The sequence below is a fragment of the Anabrus simplex genome, chromosome 2 (assembly GCF_040414725.1).
Source record: "Anabrus simplex isolate iqAnaSimp1 chromosome 2, ASM4041472v1, whole genome shotgun sequence".
NCBI lineage: Eukaryota > Metazoa > Arthropoda > Insecta > Orthoptera > Tettigoniidae > Anabrus > Anabrus simplex.
In genome coordinates, this window is record NC_090266.1 from 43,066,355 (window position 1) to 43,086,733 (window position 20,379).

The 20,379-nt window shown below is 38.2% G+C and overlaps 1 protein-coding gene across 1 annotated transcript in view; it reads right to left on the minus strand.

The window, feature by feature from the left end:
• Positions 1 to 20,379, minus strand: part of LOC136863441 (proteasome activator complex subunit 4A) — a 1,047,550-nt gene that overhangs the window by 653,309 nt on the left and 373,862 nt on the right. Inside the window, exon 12 of the mRNA XM_068225934.1 lies at positions 12,486 to 12,584. Coding sequence (XP_068082035.1) covers positions 12,486 to 12,584 — 99 coding nt within the window. The remainder of the gene's footprint in view (positions 1 to 12,485; positions 12,585 to 20,379) is intronic.

Genomic DNA, 20,379 nt, shown 5'->3' on the forward strand with positions numbered 1-20,379 from the left:
TTCAAACTCATCAATAAATAAAGATTTTATCATTTTACATTAAGCACAAAAAGGTAATTTGCTAAATATCTATGAAAATAATCACATTCAATTAGATCAAAGTAGCAATTCAAATTTAAACTTAAGAGATATCTGACAAAATCAACATATTGTGTGACGTATCGATATACAGTCAAACCTTGATATCTCGAACCTCCATTACTCGAATTTTCAGTATCTCGAGTAAAATAAATTTCATAATCTATAAGTTTCATGTCCATATTGATTTTTGATATTTACAAATATGAAGTTTTGAAGCTTCCACCTAATCAATACTATATTTATGTATTGTTATTTTACAGTACCAGTTTCGATCTTGTGAAGGTCATCTTCAGCTGACTAACCTAACATGTAATTAAAACATCACTGATACAATAAGAATGTCACATAGTATAGGTAAAACACTGTCAATTTGCGAATATTCTTCGTCCTAGCTTAAGCAATCATATACGTTAAATGATTTGAAAATTAAAACTTAACATTACTAGGTATTATGTACATGGATGGATATATATTAAAAAATACAATGTGCTTAAATTATAAGTTCAGTATTCCACATTAAAACTTATAGCTAGATTGAATAAAACACTTTGAGACACAAATGAGTTCATATGGCGTATTGTACTTATGTAACTATGTTATATCATGTGATCAGCCGTGTTTATCTACTGATGGTATAACGATGTAAGTTTTTTAAAGTAATGTGAACACTTATGTTGAAGTCAAGGTTGTTGTCTGTTATTAGATGACGTGAAACTTTGTCGATCTATATTCGAATGCTTGCAGTTCATATTGAAAAATTATAATTTTACCAGAAAACTTAGTAGGATTTGTGTAAAATTATGGATAGATCGTTAGTCTGACGACGTGCTTCCCCTGATCTTTATGTTATCTAATATCTAATTTTGTTAAAATGTCATTACGTGTAGCTTGATTTCGACATATCATATGTTATATGATTAGCGTGAAAGCTCCTTCTTCACTGTGTGTTGCTGGACATATTTGAAAAAATAGAAAAAGAAGTGTAAGAAATTTACGCCAGCCAAGTTGGAATATCTGTTCAGCGTGGGAATAGGTGTGCGTGTACTTACTGCTGTTGTTGACTCTTGGTGTATGCTACTCAGGAACACGTCGTGCACTGTTTCGTGTGTGTCTTAAGCTGATGCTTGTGGTTGCAGAGGGGAAGGTTGGAAGGGTAGTAGGAGCAGCTGTTGAGGGACCAGGTGTAGAGCGGGGCGTATCTTCTGGTGGTTCTTTAATGTGTGTTGAGTTTTGTTTTTTTATTATTTTTAGGTAAGTGTATATATAAAATATATAGAAAGCCTAGAAATATGTTTAACACAATAAAAATAGACTCTAACCACACTAACGCACACAAAAAAGCAGCATACCATAGTATGACATACAGAGCGTTTAATATACCACTAACACGAGAAGAATTAATAAAAGAACTGAATCTGGTTCACGAAATAGCGAGACAAAATGGATACAAAAAAGAAATGATTAATAAACTCATCCATAAAATAAAACATGAACCCAAATCAAAACTAACCAGAACCAACAAATCAAGAACGATTACGTACTTTTCACATTTAATAACATCCACATATATCCTACAACCAACATTTTCAAAAAACAAAATCTAAAATTGACCTACAGAACTACATATAATAACGCAACATTTTACACAACACAACAACAATAAATACAACCAATCAGGAATATATCGTATGAAGTGAAACAGCAGTGAGGCCAGTTTTATCGGGTGCACTGGAAGGAACTTTCAAATATGTTACAATGAACGTATCAATGCAACAAAACATAATCATTTCTCTGCCATACGTCAGACACACATTGAAGACTACAAACATAAATTTAAAAACATTGAAAACGACAAGCAAATTCTAAGTATAAACCCCAAGGGCCCCTTACTCAACCTAATGGAAGATTTTTACATCAGTTTAGATCAATATTCTTTTCAATGCAGTTATCCCTTCCCTAAAAACACTTACCTAAAAAGAATCAAAAAACAAAACCCAACACACATTAAAGAACCACCAGAAGATACGCCCCGCTCCACACCTGGTCCCTCAACAGCTGCTCCTACTACCCTTCCAACCTTCTCCTCGGCAAGCACAAGCATCTGCTTAAGACACACACGAAACAGTGCAAGACGTGCTCCCGAGTAGCACACACCAAGAGTCAACAACAGCAGTAAGTACACGCACACCTATTCCCACGTTAAATATACATTCCAACTTGGCAGGCGTAAATTTCTTACACTTCATTTTCTATTTTTACAAATATGTCCAATAACAAAGTGAAGAAGGAGCTTCCACGCTAATCATATAACATATAATATGTCCAAATCAAGCTACACGTAATGACATTTTAACAAAATTGGATATTAGATAACATAAAGATCAGGGGAAGCACGTCGTCAGACTAACGATCTATCCATAATTTTACACAAATCCTACTAAGTTTTACGATAAAATTATATTTTTTAAATATGAACTGCAAGCATTTGAATATAGATCAACGAAGTGACACATCATCTAATACCAGACAATAACCTTGACTTCAACTTAAGCGTTCACATTACTTTAAAAAACTTACATCGTTATACCATCAGTAGACAAACACGGCTGATCACGTGATATAACAGTTACATAAGTACAATACGCCGTATGAACTCATTTGTGTCTCAAAGTGTTTTATTCAATCTAGCTATAAGTTTCAATGTGGAATAGTGAACTTATAATTTAAGCACATTGTATTGTTTAATATATATCCATCCATGTACATGATACCTAGTAATGTTAAGTTTTAATTTTCATATCATTTAACATATATGATTGCTTAAGCTAGGACAAAGAACATTTGCAAATTGACAATGTTTTACCTATACTGAGTGACATTCTTATTGTATCAGTGATGTTTTAATTACATGTTATGTTAGTCAGCTGAAGATGACCTTAACAAGGTCGAAACCGGTACTGTAAAATAACAATACATAAATAAAATATTGATTAGGTGGAAGGTTCAAAATTTCATATTTGTAAATAAGTAACTTAAATTTCCCGGACATATGTCTTATTCTTCACGTGTATTCATTTCTCTATTACTCGAAATTCGTTTTCTCTAATTTCTTGATTTGTTGAAGCAAACACTGCCTCCCTTGAAGCAAAAAATACTCTAAACGGAATTTTCTGCAACATTTTAACTGTGCAATACGGCATTTGTGGTTTGTGAGGAACAGTCAACAAGAAAAGAAAGGGTTGCAGTGATTCTGGGAGCTAATATGACAGGAACCGAAAAGCTAAAATGTCCAGTGATTCGAACAATGCGAAGCCACGCTGTTTTTCGAGTGTGAATTAATTACCCATCACGTACGATAGCAACCCCTGAAGTCAGAGAAGATAAGCCCCATTCACGAATTTCGGATGCGTGGTATTGACGAGAAGCTTCAACATGAAGAGCGCAAAGATTAACAGTAACAAACAGAGGAGACCAACGGATTTTTCCAAAGGTATCAACAAAGGTATGTTTCTTGTTTCACTATTGTATGTACTGTATCCTGTCTTCTAAAAAGTTACCGTAAGGGTTACAGTTAAAGTGATGCTGTAAAACAGAGTTAGTTTGCATATTTTTCAATACTGTTAAAAATGATTCAATTATGTGCTATACATGCTTTACATCGAAAGGGGGGTAGCAGCCTTTCGGAAGTTGCAAGGGTGGCAGTCCAGATGATTGACTGATATGGCCTTGGATTAATACTCAACATCGCTTAGCTGTGTTGATACTGCTACACGGCTGAAAGCAACGGGAAACTACAGCCGTAACTAACTCCCGAGGACATGCAACTCTCTCTGTATGAATGATGTACTGATGATGGCTTCCTCCCGGGTAAAATATTCCGGAGGTAAACTAGTCCCCCATTCAGATCTCCCGGTGGGGACTACACGAGAAGGGGCGATCATCAGGAAGATGGATACTGACCTTCTTTGAGTCGGAGCGTGGAAAGTTAGAAGTTTGAATCGTTGTTGTAGGTTACAGAATCTGAAAAGGGATATAGATAGACTAAAGTTAGATGTAGTTGGCATAAGTGCAGTGTGTTGGCAGGAAGAACAGGATTTTTGGTCAGGCGACTACTGAATTATCAACACAAAATCAAGCACGGGAAATGCAGGAGTTAGTTTAATAACGAATAAGAAAACAGGGCAGCGGGTAAGCTACTACGACCAGCATAGCGAAAGAATTATTGTCGTCGAGATAGACACCAAACCAATGAACACCACAATAGTGCAGGTCTATATCCCTAGTAGTTCAGCGGATGATGAGGAAATCGAAAGAATATATGAAGAGATAGAAGATTTAATACAATATGTAAAAGGCGACGAGAATCTAATTGTGATGGGAGACTGGAATACAGTGGTAGGTCAAGGAAGAGAAGGTAATACAGTAGGAAAATTCAGATTGGGACAAAGGAACAAAAGAGGAAGTCGGTTGGTTGAATTCTGCACTGATTACAATTTAATCCTTGCCAATACTTGGTTCAAACACCAAAAACGATGGCTGTATATGTGGACGAAACCTGGAGACAATGGAAGGTATCAAATTAACTTCATTGGGCCGATTGCAGAAACGGCATTTAGACGATGTCTACGGTTAAACAATGCCTAAGTATGGCTGCCGCATTGCAGAGACGTTATATATCACTTAGACACTGTCTAAAACCGATGTTCAACCGGTCATGTTTAAACACTGCCGAGAGCACTGTTTAACCTCAAATGACAGGAGTGAATTCACAATCAGAGGTTATGTACCGTAAAATATGTTATTTGTATTATCATGTTGAGACGATTCCGGGAAGAAAGGTTAGTCCGACGGCCTCTCTGTGGGTCGCCCGCTGCTAAATCACAGCAATTCGTTTGACAGGCACGGGGAGATAATCATAAAATAAGGTTTCGCTTTACGAGAGACTTGTTTCTTGAGACTGACTAAGTGACAGTCCGGTAACTGTCAACTTGAATAAATTCTTGGCAATCGATATACCGTATTTTATTATATACATGGGGTAATTTCCATGGAATTATAGGTCCCTTCGACAACATTCATATCACAATTACGTATCCTGATCGTCCAAGGGCTGTCACATACATCAACCGGGAGAGATTCACTTATTTTTACTGCCAAGTAAACACACATAATGGTAAAAACTAAAATGTAGGTTGTATGGGATTTTTATATATATAATCGCATAAGTTTTCGGCAACTATCAGATAGGAAAAGGCAAGTGGTGGTGATTATCGTTTAAAGAGGACTGGGGAAGAAGAGCCGTGGCCATAATAAAAGCCCTAGTATTTGCCTGGTGAAAAAATAGGGAAACCATGGAAAACAATCTTCACGGCTGCCGATGATGCGTTTCGAATCTACGATCTCCAGAATGCAAGCTACATCTATATGGCCCCTACAACACACTCGGTTACACATTACTATTGCTTCATCTTCTCTTCGTTGAAGCTACTGTATTTATGAGTAAATTACACTCACTGAAACAACGCTATAATGAAAGCGTAAGCTACACTTCCCCGTACGGTGCCGTGTCGCTTTTGTGTCGATAATATTATGAGATTTAATTTGCACCCAAAGCGATACTCTTATCTGTGGGCAAGTCATGCTCAGCCATATTTGAGTAATGTGTAGGAAGACAAACAGCCGACTGGCGTTCGACGCGCGCACCGACGAATTTCATTGGCTGCGACAAGCAAAGAGTTGCATGAAAGATACTTCTGTCTCCATTTTCAAACCAAAATTGAAAGTTTAAGGGATGTCTAGTTAAACATCGACTGAACATTGTTTATGCAATGGAAGATCGTGAATGATTTAGACGTTGTTTAGGTAGATGATGTCTAATGCTTAAAACTAGCCATCGTTTCTGCAATCGGCCCATTATGATTAGGCAGAGATCCAGAAACCAGGTGTTGGATTGCAAAACTTCCCCAGGAGCAGATGTGGACTCTGACCACAACTTGTTGGTCATGACATGATATCTAAAAATGAAAAAATTGAAGAAAGGAAAGAATGCAAAAAGATGGGATCTAGACAAGTTGAAAGAAAAGAGTTTGAGGGATTGTTTCAAGAAACATGTTGCACAAGGACTAAATGAAAAGGCTGAAGGAAACACGATAGAGGAAGAGTGGATAGTCATGAAAAATGAAGTCAGTAAGGTTGCTGAAGAAATGTTAGAAAGGAAGAGAAGATTAACTAAGAATCAGTGGATAACTCAGGAGATACTAGACCTGATAGATGAACGACGAAAATATAAGAATGCTAGAAATGAAGAGGGCAGAAAAGAATACAGGCGATTAAAGTGGATAGAAAGTGCAAGGTAACTAAGAAAGAATGGCTGGAGAAGTGCAAAGTTGTCGAAGATTGTATGGCCCTAGGAAAGGTAGATGCTGCATACAGAAATATCAAGGAAACCTTCGGAGAAGGGAAATCTAAGTGTATGAATATTAACAGCTCATATGGAAAGCCACTCCTAGGAAAAGAAGACAAAGCAGATAGATGGCAGGAACATACCCAACAGTTGTATCAAGGTAAAGATGTAGATAATTTGGTTCTGGAACAAGAAGAGGCTGTTGCCGATGAAATGGGAGACCTAATTTTGAGGTCAGAGCCTGACAGAAATGTGAGCGACCTAAATAGAAACAAGGCACCTGGAATTGATGACATTCCCTCTGAATTACTGACTGCCTTAGGAGAAACCAGCATGGCAAGGTTATTCCATTTAGCATGTAAGATGTATGAGACGGGAGAAGTCCCATCCGATTTTCGGCAGAATGTTGTTATACCTATTTCAAGAAAGCTGGTGCTGACAGGTGTGAGAACTACCACACCATTAGTTTAGTATCTCATGCCTACAAAATTTTAACACGTATCATTTACAGAGGAATGGAAAAAAAGTTAAAGCTGAGTTGGGAGAAGATCAATTTGGCTTCAGAAGAAATGTAGGAACACGTGAAGCAATACTTACTTTACGTCTGATCTTAGAGGATCGAATCAAGAGGGACAAGCCCACAAACATGGCATTCGTAGATCTAGAAAAGGCATTCAATAATGCTGATTGGACCAAGCTATTTAAGATTCTGGAGGTGATTGGGATCAGATACCGAGAATGAAGCATCATCTACAACTGTATAAAAATCAGTCTGCCGTGATAAGAATCGAAGGCTTTGAAAAAGAAGCAGCAATCCAGAAAGGAGTGAGGCAAGGCTGCAGCTTGTCCCCCCTCCATGTCAATGTTTATGTAGAATAGGCAGTAAAGGAAATCAAAGAAAAATTTGGAAAGGGAATCACAATCCAAGGAGAGGAAATCAAAACCTTGAGATTTGCCGATGATATTGTTATTTTATCTGAGACTACAAAATATCTTGAGAAGCTGCTGAATGGTATGGACGAAGTCTTGGGTAAGGAGTACAAGATGAAAATAAATAAATCAAAAACAAAAGTAATGGAGTGCAGTCGAACAAAGGCAGGTGATGCAGGAGATATTAGATTAAGAAATGAAGTCTTAAAGGAAGTAGATGAATATTGTTACTTGGGTAGTAAAATAATTGACTTATCTAAGGCATTTGATAGGGTAGATCATGGGAGACTACTGGCAAAAATGAGTGCAATTAGATTTGACAAAAGAGTGACTGAATGGGTGGCTCTGTTTCTAGAAAATAGAACTCAGAGAATTAGAGTAGGTGAAGCTTTATCTGTCCCTGTAAAAATTAAGAGGGGAATTCCTAAAGGCAGTATTATTGGACCTTTATGTTTTCTTATATATATCAATGATATGTGTAAAGAAGTGAAATCAGAGATAAGGCTTTTCGCAGATGATGTTATTCTGTACTGAGTAATAAATAAGTTACAAGATTGTGAGCAACTGCAAAATGACTTCGATAATGTTGTAAGATAGACAGTAGGCAATGGTATGATGATAAATGGGGATAAAAGTCCGGTTGTGAGTTTCACAAATAGGGAAAGTCCTATCAGTTTTAATTACTGCATTGATCGGGTGAAAGTTCCTTTTGGGGATCATTGTAAATACCTAGGTATAAATATAAGGAAAGATCTTCATTGGGTTAATCACATAAATGGGATTGTAAATAAAGGGTACAGATCTCTGCACATGGTTATGAGAGTATTTAGGGGTTGTAGTAAGGATGTAAAGGAGAGAGCATATTTGTCTCTGGTGAGACCTCCACTTGGTAAGGGTCCCATACACTGGAACCATACTCAGGATTACTTGATTCAGGAACTGGAAAAAATTTAAAGAAAAGCAGATCGATTTGTTCTGGGCGATTTCCGACAAAAGAGTAGCGTTACAAAAATGTTGCAATTTTGGGCTGGGAAGACTTGGTAGAAAGGAGACGAGCTGCTTGACCAAGTGGTATGTTCCGAGCTGTCAGTGGAGAGATGGCGTAGGAGGACATCAGTAGACGAATAAGTTTGGATGGTGTCTTTAAAAGTAGGAAAGATCACAATATGAAGATAAAGTTGGAATTCAAGAGGACAAATTGGGGCAAATATTCGTTTATAGGAAGGGGAGTTAGGGATTGGAATAGCTTACCCAGGAAGATGTTCAATAAATTTCCAATTTTTTTTCAATCATTTAAGAAAAGGCTAGGAAAACAACAGATAGGGAATCTGCCACCTGGGCGACTGCCCTAAATGCAGATCAGTAGTGACTGATTGATTGAACTAACGATGGCATTAGTAAGGAGGACATAAAATGCAGGCTTAACACAGGCAAGGAAGAGCTTTCTTAAGAAAAGAAATTTGCTCACTTCAAACACTAATATAGGAATTAGAAAGATGATTTTGAAGACTTTCGTGTGGAGCGTGACGTATGGAAGTGAAACATGGACGATAACTAGCTCAGAACAAAAGAGAATAGAAGCTTTTGAAATGTGGTGTTACAGAAGAATGCTGAAGGTTAGATGGATAGATCGAATCACAAATGAAGAGATACTGAATTGAATTGGTGAGAGGAGACCGATTTGTCTAAATTTGACGAGAAGAAGGGATAGAATGATAGGACACATCTTAAGACACCCAGGACTTGTTCAGTTGGTTTTTGAAGGAAGTGTAGGTGGTAAGAATGGTAGGGGTAAGCCAAGGTATGAATATCAAAAGCAGATTAGATCACATGTAGGATTCAATAGTTACGTAGAAGTGAAAAGGTTAGCACAGGATAGGGTGGCATGGGGGCTGCATCAAAGCAGTCTATGGACGGGTGACTCAAACAACAACAGCATGATCAAAAATGGTATTTTCTGTAACTTGAAATTTGGATAACTCCAAATAAAATTTCTCTCCCGAGATGATTTGAAATATCGAGGTTCCAGTGTATATATTTACTCATTTCAGAAGAATAAAATCCGGCTCCATGGCTAAATAGTTAGCATACTGGCCGTTGGTTCAAGGTTTGATTCCCGGTCACATCGGAGAATTTAACTTTCATTAGTTAATTCCTAAAGCGATGTTTTCAGCATTATATTTCATCTTAGGTAGGGCCCCATCCTCACAGACGCACAGATCGCCTACACAGCATCAAATCAAAAGACCTGCACCAGGCCTCTCCAGAGGCCCCACAAAGAAAGAAAAAAGAAGAAATAAACAAACCAACCTTTCCCCTTCTACATTATCCCTCTCCTCTGCTAGCACCATCTGTTTCCATCAGCAGCACCAGCTCACCTAATGGGCATCATCTGCAAAATACTTGCAGAAATACAGTAAATATCTCGGTAGAGCATGATCAAACTCTTTCTCTCAAGGCGACGATCACAGGCTGACGAGACTCCGAAAGTATTGCTTCATTACTTTACCTGCTTCTATTTAACCCCTGAAAATGAATCTGGGTAGCATGCCAGGTTTTCATATCACTGCCAGGCCAAGTGGCTCAGACTGCTGAGGCGCTGGATTTCTGACCCCAACTTGGTAGGTTTGATCCTGGCTCAGTGCAGTGGTATTTGAATGTGCTCAAATGAGACTGTCTCGTGTCGGTAGATTTTCTGGCACGTAAAAGAACTCCTGTGGGACAAAATTCTGTCAGCTTGGCTTTTCCAAAAACTGTAATAGTAGGTAATGGGACAAAAAAGCAAAATAATATTAATATTATTATTATTATTATTATTACTGAAAATGAAACCTGCAACCTGTTTTCCAGTCTTTGACCGGATCAGGGATCTAATGAATGAACCATATATAGGCTATTAGAACGATGGGGTCGCCACTCCCAAGGTGTATTAACCCCTGAAAAGTAGGAAAGATCACAATATGAAGATAAAGTTGAAATTCATGAGGACAAATTCATTTATAAGAAGGGCAGTTAGGGATTGGAATAGGTAACTTACCAAGGGAGATGTTCAATAAATTTCCAATTTCTTTGAAATCATTTAAGAGAAGGCTAGGAAAACAACATAGGGAATTTGCCACCTGGGTGACTGCCCTAAATGCAGGTCAGTATTATTATTATTATTATTATTATTATTATTATTATTATTATTATTATTATTATTTCATACCACAAATAGGACGATTTACCATAAGTTTAACCGTGCGAATTTACATCCTAAACAAAACAACAATCACAATCATCATCTGATACCAAGTCATCTTGCCGCTTCAAAAAACTCATAAATATCTCCAAAATTGACAAATTACAGATGTGCAATATACCAACAATTTAGGTACCCTCAGTCTTGATTTACATATTTACACTTGTTACCAACGGTGCATTCATGGCCCATACTTACAGTCATGATAAAGGCCTTTTAGGCTTCTGCAGTATCAAGAAAATAAGGAGAAATTCTTTACGTTTCGCAGAGAATCTTCACAGACTTAGGTATAGCCGTGGCTCAGCGGATAAGTTCACCGTATGGTTTTGGCTAGAAGGCCAGAGTGGTACAATCTACTGTAGCAGTATTAGAAGGTTGTGTTGCTTGATGGTACTCACTATATGCAAAGACTGTGCCACGATTTGTTCACTAGCATTTCCCCACGGCAGAGTAGGATTGTCAAGTGATGGTGCCATGTTTCGCCAACCCTGCAGTAAACATTCTCAAGGCAGACATAGACCACAAAGGCCTACATCAACACAAGTATTGTAGATACTGTAAAAGGTGAGATTTATTATTTTCTGTGGGAGAAATTTTATGAATAAACCCATATTTTTCTTGAACATGTACTTCTATAAATTATTTCCTCTTTATTCGTAGCTATGTTGCTATGTTTTCAATTAATGATCTTGTCGTCGTCGTTGTTGTTATTATTATTATTAATTTATTTATTTACTTTCCTTAAATTATATACGTACAATCTAGGTGTGGCAGATGGAGAAAGGGCAAGCCCCACATACACGGAAGTGCCTCCATCCCCATACGTACGTTTACATAAACACTACTGAATATTTACACATGTGTAGATAATTTCAAATGTACATATTTACACTCCAAACACTGTACACATAGAATAATAATTATCTTGATTTATGCTATATTTGAGAGTAAGAAAACCCAGTCTTTTTATACCCCCACTCATACCGCTGTATACACACTCATTCACAAACACTCTCACACCCGCACACATACACATTTGCCAACATTCAACTGTCTTTGCAGACATCACTCCTGAAATTCTAATTTATACAAGTTATATACATCACATGGGTTTCTATTTACATATACATTTTCTTTACTGCATGGAGGAAGTGAGGAAGAGTAAGCAGATTTACTTCAGATGGTAGAACATTCCACAGATGAGCAGACCGTGCGTAAAATCCATAGCAATTTAGAAATGCAAATATGCTCATATTAATGCTAAGGGTTAAGCATCAGGTATCAGCTTAGAAAATAAGTATGAATGCAAGGATTTGGAAGGAATTGCTGTGGCATATTGATAAGGTAAGCATAAGCATGGAGTGAAAATGGGAAACCACAGAAAACCATTAACGGGTTCCCCGACAGTACGGACTCAAACTCACTACCTCCCGAATCCCGAGCTTGCAAGTTAGCTAACCCAGCGCACCAAAAAGCATGGCTAAACAAGTTGGACAAATACTCACATATTGCTAATAAAAGGAGGCAAGGCTAATAAGAAATAAACAATATAATTTGGAAACCAAGCATGCTAGGATTTGTTGCAAAGCCACAGCAGTACGCTAGCATAACGAAGTCAACAGCTCAGCGATCTGCTAACCTTGCAGCATAAGTCATAACAACATCTGTCGGCGGTACTTAGTACCCCTGTGGCAGCCAAAGTGATAATGATGAAGATAATACAGTCACCCTTTATAGCGAAGAGCAGGTTGTTTCTTCAAAATGTTTACTTAACAAATTTATTAGTCGTAAATCTTTGATAAACATCTTAAATACACATAGCCTACTTACCCGCACGTAAGCTTGACACACGATCGCCAAGTACTCTCCAGAAACATCGAGCTCAAAAACGTTGCCCTTGATGAAGGAAATAAGTTTTTTCAGAGCGATCTGAAACAAACAAGTAGAAAGCAGTAAGTAATTTTGTTTAGAATTGATATCTAAGCAATAAAATATTCAAGCTTGTGGGTGGAAAAGACAGTCCCCAAAATCTCACTGCTTGGAGATTTCCACTGCTACAATAGATTTTTTTGGCCATTTCCTTTTGAGTTGATCATTGTCGCATTAATACATGGAAGGTATTCAGTGACACAAGTATGACAAAGCACTAGGATTAGAAGAAAGCTGGAGCTGTACCTCAATTAAGGCCACGGCCGCTTCCTTCCAACTCCTAGGCCTTTCCTATCCCACCGTCGCCATAAGACCTATCTGTGTCTGCGACGTAAAGCAACTAGCACAAAAAAAAAGAAGGAAGCAGCCATGGCCTTAATTAAAGTACATTTGCATGGTGTGAAAATGGCAAAACATGGAAAATCATCCACGACTGCCGAGTGCAGGGTTCGAGCCCACCTTCTCCTGACCAAGAGCACTCAATGATAAGACCCCCGGTCTAGCCTAAGCAAGCATCGGGTGCGGACGTGCTGGGTCGAGTGTGCCGGTAGAGCGAGGGTGGAGTGTGAGCGGTGAGTGCAAGAGGGAAATTTTTTTTTTCCTATGGGCCTTACGTCGCACCGACACAGATAGATCTTATGGCGACAATGGGATAGGAAAGGCCTAGGAGTTGGAAGGAAGCGGCCGTGGCCTTAATTAAGGTACAGCCCCAGCATTTGCCTGGTGTGAAAATGGGAAACCATGGAAAACCATTTTCAGTGCTGCCGATAGTGGGATTCGAACCTACTATCTCCCGGATGCAAGCTTCACAGCCGCGCGCCTCTACGCGCACGCCCAACTCGCCCGGTAGAGGGAAATGGAGAGTGGTGAGGAAGATGATTAGTGCGGAACAATATCGGGCAGGTATCGGAAGATGGCAGGGGAGAAGGAAGAAGGAAACAGACAAAAGAGAGGGAGGTAAAGTGGCAATGGGAATAAAGGGTGAGATGATGATGGTGGCAGCGGTGATTATGGTACTGTTAGTGAAAGGGGGCGTGGAAGTAAACCCAGGGCCGATTTCCAGTGGCAACATGAGCTGGGAAGACGTAGAAGTCATAAGAAGAGTGGTAAAGAAGGTTGTGGAGGAAGTTTTCCCGTCTGAACAGATTAAAAGTATGATACGGGAAGAAGTGAAGGAGTTCAAAAATATGAGGCAATGGATAACGGAAATAACAGACGAAAACAGGACCAATGTGGGAAATAACAAGAGAGAAATGGTGTTACAGAGAGAGAAAATAAGAAACATGGTAGAGGAGGTGTTGAAGCTGAAGTAGAAATAGAAGATTGTAGTCAGAAGTGCAGGAAGAAATGCTTATTTATTTATGGAGAGCCGGAAGAAAATCGGGAGGACCAAGTAGGGACTATTTACAAAGTTGTGGACGTCATTCAGAACAAAATGAAAATAAACTTCAGCGAAGTTGATACAGATGATGCGGGAAGGATTGGTAAAGCGAATGGTTACAGGGCTATAAAAGTGAAGTTGTTATCTACACTGATGGCTGAAATAGTGAGAAGAAACACGGGTAATTTACAGGGTGAAAGAATTTGGATTAAGAGAGACATGGGAAGAAATGGTAATAAGAATCAAAAAATCCAAAAGAAACATTTAGAGAGGGCCAGACTCCAAGGATTAAGAGCACACATTAGGGGACAGCAATTAGTGGTAACCAATGGGAGTTGGGTTAGATACTGGTCTGTGATGAAATTACGGGCACTAGAAGCAGGAAGAATTGAGGGGGACGAGAGTGGAAGAAAGGCAGGTAAAAGAAAGCAGTGCCGGACAGGACGGGCATGGTAATAAGGAAAGAACAAATGGAAGCAGTGAGGTTAGTATAGTGTTGAGATCGGAGGTAAGACAGGTAAAAGAACACAATGCTGGAGAGAGAGAAGACGGACATGGTGAACAGGGAAGAACAAAGGGAAGCAGCGAGTGGAGTAAAGAAGTGGTGAGAGAAGTAGCCGGGGAAATAGACAGGGAAGTAAGAGAAGAGTCTGGTTTTGAGGACTCTCTAAAAACACATGCAGAGTGAATCCGAAGGTCTGAAGGAGGAACTCTATTAAAAAAGTTGTTTGGAACAAAGGGAGAAGCAGGAGCCTAAAGGATTTACGGGGAGGGGGAAATAAAAGTGAGGAGGGTGTATTAACGAGAAGTAAAAAGTTAATAATGTTAGTAAGTAAGATGATAAGTGTTTGTCAAATTTGTGTGGTGACAAGGGTGGTGAGGAGTGGTTAATGGGTTAAGTAATAAAACTGTGGCGAGTGTGTTGGAGGCTTGGTACGGAGTGATGTAAATAGTTGTCTGGTAGAGTGAGTAATGAATGAGGGTTAAGAGGGTGGAGATGGATGAGTATGGTGGAAAATAAAAGGAATAGTTGGTTGGTGAAAGAGTATAGAGTGATTGTAAGTAATATGATAAGGGAGGTAGTGGAATATGAAGAGGAAATGTGATTGGAGTGGTGGTGGCTAAGAGTGGGTAAGTTAATGGTGCAATTGTAGTGCTGTTTGTAATTATTGTCGTTGGGATAAGAGTGATTAAGTTATAGATATGGTATGGTAATTATTGAAGGAGAAGTAGTGGTGGTATAATTTTAATGTGGAGGATGATTAAGAGATTGTGTTGGTGGTGTGTAAAGAATGATGATATTCAATGAAAGGCGAGAAGGATTTAGCTGGAAGATGAATGGAGTATGGTTGGTAAAGATCTGAAGGTGGAGTGATTTGGTGGTATGTATGATTATTGCTGCTTGTATTTGATTTGTATAAGTTGGAAGATGATGTCATAGTGAGTAATGAGGGGTAGCGTGAAGGTAGAAAGTTTATTGTAAGTTAGCTGGTGGAATAGTGTAGAGTAGTTGTAAATAATGTATGGTGAGATAACTGGAGTGATTGGAAATAAGGAAGGAGGAGGGATGCAGTGGAGGAGAATTGTGAGATAATGGAGTGATTGTAAATGGGGAGAGACGGTTCAAATAAATTCACTCCCATGATGTGGAAAGGGCGTCTTTCAAAGCTAACCAATGAATTTTTTTTTTTTTTTTTTTTTTTTTGCTAGGGGCTTTACGTCGCGCCGACACAGATAGGTCTTATGGCGACGATGGGATAGGAAAGGCCTAGGAATTGGAAGGAAGCGGCCGTGGCCTTAATTAAGGTACAGCCCCAGCATTTGCCTGGTGTGAAAATGGGAAACCACGGAAAACCATTTTCAGGGCTGCCGATAGTGGGATTCGAACCTACTATCTCCCGGATGCAACCCAATGAAAATGATTGTTCGTCCATTTCTAGGATCGTAGTATGTAAGTGCAAATGGTTTCTAGAGGACCCGCTGCAATCGCTGTTGATGAATTAAGATGCCAGATACCATACCACCTGGTCTACATTTACGAAATAAAAAAACATACGCTGCAACCCAGGATAGACCCCTCGACCATCTGCATGCTAACCCCCTTCAATGTCTTTTTTCTGCCGGATATACTCGCAGGACGATCTTTTGTGAGAGACACTTTTTATTGCTGGCACGTGAGGAGTTGCGCTGCCACGCCCGAGTGGGCAAATTTTGTTTCCCCCTGTATACTGCTGACTGAATACTTCTGCCTTTTGAAGGTCCTTGCATACACAGTCTGCTTTTTCATTAATGATTCCTGGAATGTCTTCCTTGGAACCTGTTTCTGCCTTAAGGTATCTATACATACCCTTCCATTTTTCACTAAAATTTGTATGACTGCAAATTATGCTTGCCATCATGTTATCCTTAGCCGATTTCTTTGATAGATTCAATATCCTAGTAGGTTCTTTCAATTTCTCCTTACTTCCACAGCCATTTTTAACTCTGTTTATTTCCAACCTGCACATCCTTCTTGGGGCCAGTCCAACCATCCGCTGATAAACTGGATGGCAGCTACGCGAGAGGTAAACTATCTGGGGGTCTAAATCAGCTGGTACTTTGGCTTGCACGCTACCACCTCCATGTAAGCGCTAGGTAGCTACCCGGAGTTAGACACCGATATATGGGATAGGCTAGACTGAATTTCAGCGACTTTTTGCTCTCGACTGAGGTGCTATCTATCGTCAGATTGTCTTAATTTCCTGTGCTTGCATCTGCTAATCATCACCAACAAGCCTAATAAGGGAAGACTTAGAGTTATAGATGAATTATGTCAAGCTATTGTAAAGTAAATCTATGACCTTCAAAATCGATACCTACTTGGGATTAAAATCTTGAGATTTTAATATTTGCACTTTCTTACGCCAGTTATAACCTGTCATGTAAGGCAGTGTTTTGGGAAGTATTCTCGTAGTAGATTGGTGAATTTAAATTTAAGAATTTCATCTTATATCCATCCTGAATTGAGAACGTAAGAGAGGTAAATTAAGGGGTCCACCTTTTCAATACAAATAAATGTAATAATGGTTTAGTTACAACATATTTACTTGGGATTAGTTTCAACGCTATTTAGCGTTATCTTCAGCTAAAATGTGAGAAATAAGCATAGGTACATATATACAACCATACACATTACACAAAATATTACAACATCATGCTTGAATAAGAGTAAAATGGGGAATAAAATAGTGAATAAATTATCAATCACAAATTCAAAACTTGACAGTCATTATCAGAACAACCCATGGAGGGTGAGTAAGCAATCTGATCGTACAAACACGAGTTAGGAACTCAACAAACATAAATGTTTAAAATACACATAACACTTTAAAACTTTGCTTAAGTCCGAGATGAACTTGGAAGTCAAAAGTTCGAATTTTTAGTCACATTTTTTTTTTCTTCATTAAATGATATCACTTATTGACTAGTATTGAGTAGAAGTATAATGAATATTTTATTTGAGTAAAGATTTTGTCACTTTTTGACCAGAATTACAATATTCAATTTGCATAAGATGTTCCTCTGAGAGGTTTGAAGTCAGTGTTACATCACGGCTGTGCTGTTGCCTGTGATCTATTGTTTTCATGTTGTAACATAATGTGTGCGGTGGAGAGCAACTTTTGAACCAAGGTTCTTAAGATGTTTGCAGTTCAATGCGGGATCTGCAGTATAAAAAGGAGATATTTATAAAAGTTTAAATAAATGAGAGAAAAATAGCTTGGGCTATAATTGAATGAGATTCACCTTGGGCGGCAAAGCTCTGAAGCATGGTGAAGAGGAACCGAGCGTGATGGCCAACCTTGGGTCAGAGAAGCAGCTAGAGTTGGGATAGGAAGGGAGAGGGAAGGAGGAGGAGCAGGAGGGGAGGTCTGAGGAAGGGAAGAAGGGGAAGTTAGGGAGGGTGATGCGGTGAAAGCGTGTGGCGTGAAAAGGTATTACGTATAATATGAAAGACAGATCTATTATTCGGAATTTTAATATTTTTGAAAAATACAATAAGAAAATCGAACAAGATTTTTGGTTTCTCAGAGATATCATTTGAAGTTTAGGTTTGAATTAAAATACTGATCTAAATGAATATAGCCGTTTTCAGTAACATCTATTAAAGGACCTTTATTTAGAACTTCTAATACCTCAAGATCTTTATCTATTTAGTAAAGTTATGTTTAAATTCTTTCATATGTTTGCCAACTGCAGAAAATCGGTGATGCTTTATAACACTAACATGTTCTGTATATCTGATTTTAAAACTACATCCAGTTTGACGCTGGATGGATGTCCCGGATGAACGCTCTATAGATGTGCCATCCACCTTTAAAAACCTTAATAGTATCGATCGTGACATCAAATTTACCTTAGAATCAGAGATAAATAATACTATTAATTTCCTGAACCTAACAATAAATAGATTTCCCTCTTCATTTAATGTACATATAGTATTTATAGAAAGCCCACTCAAACGGCTACTACCATAAGAAATGACTCCTTACATCCTCAAACACAAAAAACAGCTACATATAATAGCTTGGTAGATCGTGCATTCAGGATTCCGATGCCCAGAACAAACTTAAATAAGGAACTGAACATCATTTGTTCTATAGCAAAATTTAATGGATTTAATGAAGCCTTTATTGAAAGAATAATCAGTAAATTCAAATATCGCCCAAAAACCACCTTAACCCATTAAGGCCTAGCATTACCCTATGGTAACACTTGTAACATATTACTAAAGCTGTTACTGTACTTTCAACAGTTGTGCTGGTCGATTGGTACCACTACTTATCGCTCTGTAAGGGAACCGCGCTTACGACAATGTAACGCTCATTGACGTGTTTGTTACATATAAACAGTTCAAAAATTGCTATCGCTGAATGTGCAGCAAAAATGGACATCCGCTTCAAGTAAGTGCATTTTTATAAGCTTATAACTATTACATGGATTATTTTTTGGTAATATACTTATTTGTATAGTGTAATATACATTATATGACCATTACAAATGATTTTACTAAAAACATGTCAAGCTATGGCTTGCGAATTTCAAGCTTACCATATGGTAACACTAGGCGATTATACTCAGTAAGACGTATATTTTGCTTTATTGTTTTAGGAAGCACTGGACATAATTTACAATGATGATATTGACGGTGATGTGTTTACTGAACCACCAATACCAAATATAGACACAGATGAGGATTCTGGAAATGAGGATGAAGGAGGTTTAGCTGACAACCTAACGTCTCGTCAATTACTGGCTAAGGCTGAAATCAAGTTATCCAACAAAGACAAAACAGGTGTAGACGAAAACGAGTACAGCCCATCGGTACAGCCCACCACACTAGAGGCAGCTTTACCTGAAATTATATCTACCCCAATATCTGAAAATGTTATCAAATGGGTCGCTGAGAGGGAAACTCCTGACACGCAATGGGAAAAAGGAGCCGATTTCTACATCGATATACCTACTGCATTCCCATTCTAGATTATTCAAGATATGAACACTTTTCAGTCATTGAAATTTTTGAATTGTTTATAGACGAAGAATTCATAGAACATTTAGTGGAGGAAACCTGACGTCATGCATTTAGTTTTTAATTATCAGGACCCAAAGATAACAGCAGAAGAAATACGCTGCTTCATTGCCATTCTGTGTGTCAGTGGCTACAATATCATGCCTTCTAAAAGGCACTTCTGGGATTCGAATGACGACTTGAAGAACCTGGCAGTTTCTCGGTCAATAAGAAGAGTTACAAGTAACTAATCTCATTTTGTTCCATATTGAAGATACAATAAGTAAAATTCTTTCTTGAATAAAATACTGTGTCCACCTATTCAATACTATTATATTTTGTAGTGGTTAAATTCTACATGAATTATAAACATTAGTTAGGGACATGTTTCGCCCTAGTTTTGAGCATCTGCAGCCTAATACTAACCTTAAGGTCAAGTCTTAAATCTATTAACATTGGAACTTAATACTAAACTTAAATTAATACTAAATACTAAATGCAATGGTCTTGTGCTTCTTACAAAGTTGTGTTTTTGGTGATATTTACATATTTACAATATGTACATTAACTGAAAGACAAAATTTGTGAACAGGAAGCAAATAAAATTATTTTATTTTACATGACAACGCCCAAAGTGTAGATAGGATTTATCTTATTGTATGGATGAAAGTTTATGCAAATGTGTACATATTAGTTAGAGATTGATCATAGCATGAATTGGGGCTTCTCCAACTGTATTTACTAGAGATTGATCACAGCGTGAATTGGGGCTTCTCCAACTTATGGATGAACATTAGGTTGAAGGTTTTATAGCTGGTTCGTTCAGAGGTGGTTATGGTCACTATCATAAGTATATTGTTACAAAA